At 45.1% G+C, this 12,437-nt stretch overlaps 1 protein-coding gene across 1 annotated transcript in view; it reads left to right on the top strand.

Moving 5' to 3' along the window:
• Window positions 1-12,437, top strand: part of LOC124042797 (synaptotagmin-11-like) — a 31,082-nt gene continuing 18,645 nt past the window's right edge. The window contains exon 1 of the mRNA XM_046360911.1: window positions 1-352. Within this exon, the coding sequence (XP_046216867.1) occupies window positions 319-352 (34 nt within the window). The 5' untranslated portion in view covers window positions 1-318. The remainder of the gene's footprint in view (window positions 353-12,437) is intronic.

Here is a 12,437-nt window from a genome sequence, read left to right as displayed (position 1 = left end):
GGGGAGGGGGGGTCCTCAAGGCTGGTTGTTGCCGTCTTGCTCAGCAACCGCACCCGACTTGAGCTCGAGACAGGAGTGTGCTGAAGCAAGCGCAATTGCGAGAGCATCCTTGAGAAGCCACTGAATCACAACAATAATTTCGGACTGAGGAAAATACGACCGTCAAACATCGTCGCCTCATCGCCCGGCTGATATAGCCTACTGACCTAAAGAAAAAGCGTAGGGACAATATCATTAATGGAAATAAATTAGAAGCCTGCGAGTTTAATTTGTTGTTATTTTAATTTTGGGGGGGACAACAGCCTTTTGAACCCCAAAATGGCTGAGATAACCAATTTAAGACCAGCATATGGTAAGACATATTATTCAATGTTTTTCCTCATGATAAATAACATGCCAGACAACTGTTTTAGGCTTTTAGTGTTTCTCAGGTTCTCAGATTCTAAATGGTGTCTTATTGGCCTAACAAGGCTGAAAGACCCCAGGTGCTACATTCGTTGTTTAGTCTCGTTTTTTTGTACTATATTCAATTCATTTAATGTTTGAAATTAAATGGCACACGTCGATTTAACATTTAAAACGACACGAGTGTCGTGTAGCCTACATTGTTGATTCCTTCTTGTGAGTCTTATCTCCTACAGTGATGTTATTCTGATAATGAAATACAGTCGCTTTGAACCAATAGCAGGAAGACATAAAAAATACCCTTGAATATGGGAAGCCTCTTTAAACTATGTGGATTTAGGGACTATGTATTTTTTTTAATCAACAATGTTCAGAGGGGAGAACACAGACCTATCAAGGCCTCGACAGTGTCAACGATTCTAATCATTTTAAAACTGAGCATAGGCCTGTTGTCTATGTTTAATTGGTTGGGATTACAAATAGGCCTATACATGAAAATGTATGGTCATGCGTGCGTTAGTTTCCGGCGGTAGCCACTATTGCTTCGTCATATTTTGTCTTGCAGGAGGAATGTTGGCAGGGGATATGGACTGAATGAAAATGTGCCTTTTGACATTTATATATAAACCAATATATATTGACTTCTGGTTAATCTCGTGCGCGGTACAGGTTTATTGTTAAAGGTGAGACCCGTTTGAAAGGCACTTCTCCATCCTCGAATGGCTTTTGACTGTGCGTGTGGGTTAGAGAGGATGATGACGTTCAATCTATTCTTGAGGCTTGGCATCAACTGTGCACGACTGCCCGGTCTTCTCTTATTTGAAAGAATATCTATCCGAATTGCTGAACTGGACCCTTTGTCCATAGCGTAACAGAACATTTGGGCAGGGTGGATGGTGGTCTCTCACGTCTGCCCAAAAACCTCACTCGCTGGGCAATTAATTTGCGTGGTCAGTGTAATCTAGTTAAGTCACCGTGGGATGGTGGGAAGCATTGATGGATGTTTTGCCAATAGCCTAGTGCACCATGCTCCCATGTCAGAGTTAAAGCATTAACTATGGGGCTTAACTCTGGGCAGAATATGTTATTATTAAGAGAATGAGTGGACAAAGATTTCAAAAACTAACTACACCCAGTCACATGCATATATTTAGCCTACTGTATAAATATATGGTTTACACCTTCAATTACTCAACAATCGATTACACAACAACCAGTGCAGACAACTAACAGGACAGGATGAGACACATCACATTGACAAAATTAGTTAAGACACATTCAAACTCTCCTCTTTTCTAAACCGAATTGTCTATGAAAATAAAATACCTCCTGTAGAGATTGTTTTGTGTGTGCAGTGAAGGGAAGAGGTGTTAATGTTGTTTGTTTGTGTCTGGAGTGTTGGAGCAGCTCCTCAGTGAGGGCGTGGGGTCTAATTACACCAACAAAAGGACTCTCTGTTATATCTTCTCTTGATTATCAATTTATCTGCATTGTTAAATTCATATTAGCATAATTCCCCTCCTTAACTATCTCCCAGAGCAACTTTCATTGCTTTTGTTTTGATTCATGGGTGGATTTTCCCTCTGAATTGAGCCCAGTGCCAAAGCTGGAGGGAACAGCTGCAGTTTACCCCACCTTAAGGATTTTCACACTACTGAGCTGAGCCAAAATAAGTTGTACTGAGCTGGCCTGGTTATGCATCCCCTATACTTGCAGTAACTGTTCTGGAAAATATAATATGAAAGTGATGACCCCTTCTGCTTTACTTCCGTATCCAGTCCCATACCGTTTTGAACGGGCTTCAAGATTATATAATCAAATCCACGAGAAAATAAATATATATATATACACACGCACACGCACACGCACACGCACACGCACACGCACACGCACACGCACACACACACAGTACCAGTCAAAAGTTTGGACGCACCTACTCATTCAAGGTTTTTAAAAAAAACTACTTTCTACATTGTAGAATAATAGTGAAGAAATCAAAACTATGAAATAACACATGGAATTATGTAGTAACCAAAAAAGTGTTCAAAAATCTAAATATATTTTATATTTGAGATTCTTCAAAGGAGCCAGCCTTTGTGTGGATGACAGCTTTGTACATTCTTGGTACTCTCTCAACCAGCTTCATCTGGAATGCTTTTCCAACAGCAGTCTTGAAGGAGTTCCCACATATGCTGAGCACTTGTTGGCTGCTTTTTCTTCACTCTGCGGGCCAACTCATTCCAAACCATATCAATTGGTTAAGGTCGGGTAATTGTGGAGGCCAGGTCATCTGATATAGCACTCCATCACTCTCCTTCTTGGTCAAATAGCCCTTACACAGCCTGGAGGTGTGTTGGGTCATTGCCGTGTGGAAAAACAAATGATAGTCCCACTAAGCGAAAACCAGATGGGATGGCGTATCGCTGCAGAATGCTGCGGTAGCCATGCTGGTTAAGTGTGCCTTGAATTCTAAGTAAATCACTGGCAGTGTTACCAGCAAAGCACCCACACACCATCCCACCATCTCCTCCATGCTTCACGGTGGGACCCACACATGCGGAAATCATCCGTTCACCTACTCTGCGTCTCACAAAGACACAGCGGTTGGAACCAATATTCTAAATTTGGACTCATCAGTCCAAAGGATAGATTTCCACCTGGATAATGTCCATTGCTTGTATTTATTAGCCCAAGCCATTCTCTTCTTATTATTGGTGTCCTTTGGTAGTGGTTTCTTTGACCATGAAGTCCTGATTCACGCAGTCTCCTCTGAACATTTGATGTTGAGATGTGTCTGTTACTTGAACTATTTGAAGTCAATCTGAGGTGCAGTTAATTGCCGATTTCTGAGGCTGGTAACACTAATTAACTTATCTTCTGCAGCAGAGGTAACTCTGAGTCTTCCTTTCCTGTGGCGTTCCTCATGTGAGCCAGTTTCATCATAGCGCTTGATGGTTTTTGCAACTACACTTTTCCGGATTGACTGACCTTCATGTCTTAAGGCAATGATGGACTGTCATTTCTCTTTGCTTATTTGAGCTGTTCTTGCCTAATATGGACTTGGTATTTTACCAAATAGGTCTATCTTCTGTGTACCACCCCTACCTTGTCACAACACAACCGATTGGCCCAAATGTATTAAGAAGGAAAGGAATTCCACAACTGATCTTTTAATAAGGCACACATACTAATTAAAATGCATTCCAGGTGACTACCTTATGAAGCTGGTTGAGAGAATGCCAAGAGTGTGCAATGCTGTCATCAAAGCAAAGGGTGGCTTCTTTGAAGAATCTCATTCTTATTGGTGTACTTATTTGGCATTTAATTGTTTTATTTAACCTACATTTAACTAGGCATGTCAGTTAAGAACAAATTCTTATTTACAATGATGGCCTACCCCGGCCAAACCCTCCCCTATCCCGGACGATGCTGGGCCAATTGTGCCCTATAGGACTCGCGATCACGGTCGGTTGTGATTACAGCGTGGGATCGAACCAGGGTCTCTAGTGACGCCTCTGGCACTAAGATGCAGTGCCTTACATGCTGACCAAACTGGATGCGTGCATGCGCGATCGTGCGCATGTTGATTTTGTACCCCCACAACAAACACGATCATGACATGCAGGTTGAAATATCAAAACAAACTCTGAACCAATTCTATTAATTTGGGGACTGGTCGAAAAGCATTAAACATTTATGGCAATTTAGCTAGCTAGCTTGCTGTTGTCCTGGGATATAAACATTGGGCTGTTATTTTACCTGAAATGCACAAGGTCCTCTACTCAGACAATTAATCCACAGATAAAACGGTAAACCGAATTCCTTTCTCGACATCTCTCCTCCTTCATCAGGCTTCTTTTTAACTTCTTTGGACTTTATATGGCGGTTGGCAACCAACTCTACGGTGCATTACTACATCCGACTGGCGTGTAGACGTCAGTTCATCTTTCAATCACCCATGTGGGTATATGCTCCTAAACACCAATGAGGAGATGGGAGAGGGCAGACTTGCAGTGAATTGAGCCTCACAAATAGAACCTATTTCTATTTTGGCACCTGGCCACGCAGACGCTCACTGAGGCGAGCGGGTGCAATGATTGACTAGCACGTATGTGTAAAGTTGCGAGCGGTGTGGTCAGCATGTTAGACTGCTGCGCCACTCGGGAGCACAGTACCCTTATTTTATTGCCTTTCTTTGTCTCTTTGGGGGTACATGTCTCACTGAGGCAGACTAGCCTGGATGAAGGGGTGAGCTGACAGTGACACACAGTCCTACCCTCCTCACCTCTCTTCCCCTCCCTCCCTCCCTCCCTCCCTCCCTCCCTCCCTCCCTCCCTCCCTCCCTCCCTCCCTCCCTCCCCCTCCCTCCCTCCCTGTACCTTCTCTATGCAGTGTGTCCGGCCTAGCCGGAACAGTGCTTGTGATTTAATGCCATAGTGACTGGTGTCAGAGTGACAAGCCCCTTTCTCACACAATGGTGAAATACAGCACAATCCACCTCGGGACAAGATGTCTGTCTGTATTACTCTTGTTCACTGAGATTTCAGGATGAAGAAACACACACCGAGGAAGCTAACGTTTTGTGAAAGGTGGTTTAGATAGTCTTTTAGCTTAGTCCTGTGAAGCTGAGCAGCAGTGATTTACCTCGGCGTGTTGATGGCAGTAGGGGAGATGGATGTTTACAGATGTTTCGTCTTTGTTAATGTCTTACTGTGTGATATATGTTGTACGTGTAAGAGGGAAAAGAGATTGCTTACAAGAATGTTTATATGAGTGTTTGGGTTATTTGAAAAATTCTCGAGACACATGACTCTGTGTAGTGGAGGTACTTCAGAATGTAATGTTTCCATGCACCTTGACGTCACCTTTCAGGAAGTTAGCGGTCACTCCTGAGCGGGACGGGTAGGAAACATGAGTTTTTACTCAACAATGTAACAACACAGTGTGGTCAAAGACTTAGTAACTGAGTTTTAGTCACTACCTGGTTACCTATAAGTACAAACATAGTCATTTTTTTTGGGGGGGGGGGGTTTACTAGGGTTGCAAGATTCGGGGAACCTTCAATAAATTCCCTGGTTTTCCCGAAATCCCGGTTGGAGATTTCTGGAATCAGGAGAGAATAAGCAGAAAATCCTGGAATCCTGCAACCACAATTTCTGGAAAACAAGGGAATTTGTTGAAAGTTCCAGGAATTTAGCAACCCTAGTTGTTTCATATTTATTGACTTATTTCCGGATAACTTCTAAAGTCCCCTCAACGTCATATGGAGGATCTACTTTGTGCTACAGAGTTTAAGCTAGCTTGCTCAAGCTGGCTAACGTTAGCCACACCTCATGCTCGTCACAGTCTTTGTGGCTGTGTTATCTAGTGGAAACACTTTAGCACGGCAGGCTCTGGTGCTTTATTGCTGTGGGCTCAATGAAAGCGAAAATCATACCTGCTTGCACTAATGGTGTAGTACCTGGTCTGTTCTCCTTTTTGTTTTGTCAACTTTTGGGATGTTCTCTGTTAAGTAGGCTACGGGAGTTCTGTAACTTTTCCCACCTCAGAATCCAGATAGCTTAGTGCTTGCGTGCTATCTATTTTGCAGGTAGCCTAGCGGTTAAGAGCGTTGGTTCAAATCCCTGAGCCAACTAGATGAAAAATTGGACCATCTGCCCTTGAGCAAAGCACTTAACCCTAATTGCTTCTGTAAGTCGCTTTGGATAAGAGCGTCCGCTAAATGACTACAATTTTAAAATGGCTGACTGATTCAGTGCTAAGGTAATGTTAGCAGGCTGGTAAAGCTAATATTAGCAGGCTAGTTCGCTAGAAACTGCACGTTGATTTGTGACAATGCATTCATAAAGTAAACTCAGCAAAAAAATAAACGTCCTCTCACTTTCAACAGCATTTATTTTCAGCAAACTAAACATGTGTAAATATTTGTATGAACATAACAAGATTCAACAACTGAGATATGAACTGAATAAATTCCACAGACATGTAACTAACAGAAATGGAATAATGTGTCCCTGAACAAAGGGGGGTGGTCAAAATCAAATGTAACAGTCAGTATCTGGTGTGGCCACCAGCTGCATTAAGCACTGCAGTGCATCTCCTCCTTATGGACTGCACCAGATTTGTAGTTATTGCTGTGAGATGTTATCCCACTCTTCCACCAAGGCACCTGCAAGTTCCCAGACATTTCTGGGGGGAATGGCCCTAGCCCTCACCCTCCGATCCAACAGGTCCCTGACGTGCTCAATGGGATTGAGATCCGGGCTCTTCGCTGGCCATGGCAGAACACGGACATTCCTGTCTTACAGGAAATCACACACAGAACGAGCAGTATAGCTGGTGGCATTGTCATGCTGGAGGGTCATGTCAGGATGAGCCTGCAGGAAGGATACCACTGTAATGCACAGTGTTGAGATTGCCTGCAATGACAACAAGCTTAGTCCGATGATGCTGTGACACACCGCCTCAGACCATGACGGACCCTCCACCTCCAAATCAATCCCGCTCCATAGTACAGGCCTCGGTGTAACGCTCATTCCTTCGACGGTAAACGCAAATCTGAGCATCACCCTTGGTGAGACAAAACTGTGACTTGTCAGTGAAGAGCACTTTTTGCCAATCCTGTCTGGTCCAGCGACAGTGGGTTTGTGCCCATAGGCGACGTTGTTGCCGGTGAGGACCTGCCTTACAACAGGCCTACAAGCCCTCAGTCCAGCCTCTCTCAGCCTCTTGCGGACAGTCTGAGCACTGATGGAGGGATTTTGCATTCCTGGTGTAACTCGGGCAGTTGTTGTTGCCATCCTGTACCTGTCTCGTAGGTGTGATGTTCGGATGTACCGATCCTGTGCAGGTGTTGTTACACGTGGTCTGCCATTGCGAGGACAATCAGCTGTCCATCCTGTCTCCCTGTAACGCTGTCTTAGGCGTCTCACAGTACGTACATTGCAATTTATTACCCTGGCCACATCTGCAGTCCTTATGACTCTTTGCAGCATGCCTAAGGCACATTCACATAGATGAGCAGGGACCCTGTGCATCTTTCTTTTGGTGTTTTTCAGAGTCAGTAGAAAGGCCTCTTTAGTGTCCTAAGTTTTCAAATGTGACCTTAATTGCCTACCGTCTGTAAGCTGTTAGTGTCTTAATGACCGTTCCACAGGACAGGAGGGAGACTGGAAGCGCTGGACAGGAGAGAGACAGCCTGGTGCGTGGAGGAGGCACCGGATGGACCGGACCGTGGAGGCACACTGGAGGTCTTGAGCACTGAGCCTGCACAACCTGTCCTGGCTGGATATTCCCCGAAGCCCGGCATGTGCGGCAGGGTGGAACAGACCGCACTGGGCTGTGCTGGTGAACCGGGGACACCGTGCGTAGGGCTGGTGGCATATACCCCGGGCCGAGGAGACGCACTGGAGACCAGATGCGCTGAGCCGGCTTCATAGCTCCTGGCTCGATGCCCACTCTAGCCCGGCCGATACGAGGAGCTGCGATGTAGCGCACCGGGCTATGCCTGCGCACTGGGGACACCGTGCGCCTTACGGCATAACACGGTGCCTGCCCGGTCAACCTCTCGCCACGGTAAGCACGGGGATTTGGCTCAGGTTTCCTACCTGACTTAGCCACACTCCCCGTGTCCCCCCCCCCCCCCCCAATACATTTTTGGGGCTGCCTCTCCGGCTTCCTTGCTAGCCGTGTTCCCTCAAAGCGCTGGCTCCCTTTACCTGCTACCTCCGCTCTCCTGGCTGCCTCCACCTGTTCCCATGGGAGGCGATCCCTTCCAGCCAGGATCTCCTCACATGTGTAGGAACCCTTCCCGTCCAGAATGTCCTCCCATGTCCATGAGTCCATTGCACGCTGCTCCTGGTGACCACGCTGCTTGGTCCTTTTTTGGTGGGTCGTTCTGTAACGGCTGTTGGAAGGAGAGGACCAAGATGCAGCATGGTAAGTGTCCATGTTAGATTTATTTGATAACTGAACACTGAAACACAAAGTAAACAAAAGCATAACCGAAACAGTCCTGTCTGGTAGAGACACAGAGACAGATAACAACTACCCACAACTCAAGTGGGAAAAACAGGCTGCCTAAGTATGGTTCTTAATCAGAGACAACGATTGCCAGCTGCCTCTGATTGGGAACCATACCAGGCCAAACACATAGAAATGGAAAACATAGAACACAAAACATAGAATGCCCACCCCAACTCACGCCCTGACCAAACTAAAATAGAGACAAAAAAGGAACTAAGGTCAGGACGTGACACTTACCGTATTCCTCCACAGTCCCACACTTCCCTGCTCGCCTCCTCGCGTATGAATCAGACAATAGAATCATTGCTCGTGATTAACAATTTACAGCAGTCTATTAATAATGGACGCCTCCTGCGTATGCACAGACACGTGTACACACACTTGTCCTTTCACGCATTTTGTTCATTTTGAAATCCTGGATTTCGCCTTCAGTATTGCTATCGAGATGTGAACTCACTCAAGGTTTTATTTCATTTAGACCTTGACCATTTTGGTCTGTGTCTCTCTCTCTGTGTCTGTCTCTCTGTGTCTGTCTCTCAGGGGATGTGTCTAGGCAACGGGAGCTTCACAGCTGTGCTTTAAATACTCTCCAAAAAATGCCCCACTGGGGTCACAATGATCAATGGTGTTGGGGGGGTGGTCGAGTCTTTGTCTAGAGGGGGAGTGAGAGGGTGTGGGCAGCTACTGTAGACACTATGGAGATAGATACAGTGAGTGGATGAGAGGAAGAGAGAGATTAAGAAATAGTGTGGGAAAAGGTAAAACATTGCCTCTGGGAGGAAAAGGAGAAAGAGGAAAGGGAAAGCAGGACAAGATGCCAGTAACTGATTTTATTGACGATAAAATGACTAAATGGTTTAGCCGTGAGGTATGCCCTGCGGTACGCAGACAAGAGTCTGCTGTTCTGAATTCCCAAGGCCGGCATGGAAGTGACTGTCACTCTTCAGAAATGTCCTAAAAGTCTGTTTGTCTGGCACGCTTGCTCTCGACTCTCCGTCTGGGCCCTAGCTATGGATCCTTTGTCTCACTGGTTGTCTCTCCGTTAGCAGCCAAAGTCACCACTCATTCATACCGCATTTCCTGACTCTCTCTCTTTCATTCACCATTTCTTCTCCCCTTTCTCTCCTGCCCATTTCCCTCTCTCTTCCTGTTACCTTTGAATTCTACCCCGATTCTTATCCTCAAGTAACCGTGTTTGCCACCTTTATTTCATGGCCATTTTAGTTTTTCTGTCTGGCTTGTCAAGCTGTTAAAATCCTCCTGTCTGTGACAACTGGACAAGTGCCTGCTAACCCTGACCCAATTCTTGCCTCCAGCACTGTTGCTAAGCCCCTCCAGCTGACTTCACTGCTGGATATGAATATTGGCCGCTAAAACGAAAGCTAAATCCCTGCACATGCAGCTTACTGGTGGCCCGGGGTGTGGCCGCCTGCAGCTTCAAGCATCTGGGGTCATCCAGTCCAGTTCTAGCCTGGTCAAACCAGACTGAATGATGCACTCAAGAGAGCTGTGAGAGCTGTAAGAGCTGTGTTCAGTCTGGTTTTACCAGGCTACTAATTTCAGCCAAGGTGCATGACGGCTAATGAAGGCTGCTATTGTAAGGGTTTTCTTCTGGTGAAAGAGAGGCGGACCAAAATGCAGCGTGGTGGTTATTCATGTTTTTAATAAAGACGACTATACATGAACAGACTATACAAAACAAGAAAAGTGAAAACCTAACCAGTCCTATCTGGTGCAAACACAGAGACAGGAACAATCACCCACAAAACCCAACACAAAACAGGCTACCTAAATATGGTTCCCAATCAGAGACAATGACTAACACCTGCCTCTGATTGAGAACCATATCAGGCCAAACATAGAAATAGACAAACCAGACAGACAACATAGAATGCCCACCCAGCTCACGTCCTGACCAACACTAAAACAAGGAAAACACATACGAACGATGGACAGAACGTGACAGCTATGCTGAAACCTGTTGGTTTTTGATAGTACAATTTTAAGTTCTCTTCCTTTACTATAATTTTCTTCCAAGAGAAAATCTCTCGCAGAATTATTGTAGTCGATAGCTGGGGCCTCTGTCATCTTTGCTTTATAACAGAGTTAGGTAACCTTAAGCAAATGTGACTATGTGTAGTTGTTCCTGACCACTGAGGTTGATTTTGGGCCCCAGTCACAGATTGTAACCAAAGAAGGTGGCTTGGCAGACTGCAGTTGTGAATCTGAATCAAATCAAATTGTATTTTTCACTTACAAATGGTTAGCAGATGTTAATGCTTGTTCTTCTAGTTCGGACAATGCAGTAATAACCAACGAGTAATCTAACCTAACAATTCCACAACTACTACCTTATACACACAAGTGTAAAGGGATACGAATATGTACATAAAGATATATGACTGAGTGATGGTACAGAACGGCATAGGCAAGATGCAGTAGATGGCATCGAGTACAGTATATACATATGGGATGAGTAATGTAGGGTATGTAAACATAAAAGTGGCATAGTTTAAAGTGGCTAGTGATACATGTATTACATAAAGATGGCAAGATGGTATAGAGTACAGTATATACATATGAGTTGAGTAATGTAGGGTATGTAAACATTATATTAAGTGGCAATGTTTAAAGTGGCTAGTGATACAATCAATTCCCATTATTAAAGTGGCTGGAGTTGAGTCAGTATGTTGGCAGCGGCCACTCAATGTTAGTGGTGGCTGTTTAACAGTCTGATGGCCTTGAGATAGAAACTGTTTTTCAGTCTCTCGGTCCCTGCTTTGATGCACCTGTACTGACCTCGCCTGCCTTCTGGATGATAGCGGGGTGAACAGGCAGTTGCTCGAGTGGTTGTTGTCCTTGATGATCTTTATGGTCTTCCTGTGACATCGGGTGGTGTAGGTGTCGACATTGCCAATGCACTTTCTAATGAACTCGCTCACCGAATCAGCGTATTTGTCAATGTTGTTGTTGGACGCAATGCGGAACATATCCCAATCCACGTGATCGAAGCAGTCTTGACGAGTGGAATCAGATTGGTCAGACCAGCATTGAACAGACCTGAGCGCGGGAGCATCTTGTTTTAGTTTCTGTCTATAGTCTGGAAGAAACAAAATGGAATCGTGGTCAGCTATTCTGAAAGGAGGACGGGGGAGGGCCTTATATGAGTCACGGAAGTTAGAATAACAATGATCCAGGTTAGCCTTGTTAAAATCCCCAGCTACAATGAATGCAGCCTCAGGATATGTGGTTTCCAGTTTACATAGAGTCAAATAAAGTTTGTTCAGGGCCGTCTCCGGAGCCTGACCAGAAGACCGCTTCATATGCCCCTTTTACAGCGACGTTGTTTTGGTTCGTCAGCTGGGATCCGATCCATTGTCCTGGGTGGAAGGCAAAACACAAGATCCGCTTCGGTAGAGTCATATTCCTGATCGTAATGATGGTGCGTTGATGTTGCTCTTATATTCAGTAGGTCCTCCCGACTGTATGTAATGAAACCTAAGATTACCTGGGGTACCAATGTAAGAAATAACACGGGAAAAAAAATACTGCATAGTTTCCTAGGAACGCGAAGCGAGGCGGACATCTCTGTCGGCGCCGGAAGTGAAATCATTAGGATGTCCATTGGTGGGTGTGGCTTCTTGTTTCAGGCCTATCCCGCCGCTTTTACATGACACATGGGTCATGTTCAGTAGAGAGAAAACGTCCTGAAACATTTTGAAACTGAGAGATGCTGCCAGAACCTGCCCAACATGAACACAGACTTTCGTTTTCCGTGTGTCCTATTGAACACAACTCTGGTGGGAGGAATCTCTTCAGTTGGCAGACATCCCCATGTGACACGCATAAATATGAGCTGCACTTCACTTGAATTTCCAAGTGTGTTGATACCATTGTTAGGAAGACACATCATGTTGAATGAGACATTGACATTCATCTGTATTCATCAGTATATGTATTCATTCATAGACCCAAGGAGAGGTCAGTGAGATATAGAGAATGACTCA

This window comes from Oncorhynchus gorbuscha, linkage group LG09 (assembly GCF_021184085.1).
Source record: "Oncorhynchus gorbuscha isolate QuinsamMale2020 ecotype Even-year linkage group LG09, OgorEven_v1.0, whole genome shotgun sequence".
NCBI classification, from domain to species: Eukaryota; Metazoa; Chordata; class Actinopteri; order Salmoniformes; family Salmonidae; genus Oncorhynchus; species Oncorhynchus gorbuscha.
This window is presented reverse-complemented; position numbering and strand designations above follow the sequence as displayed.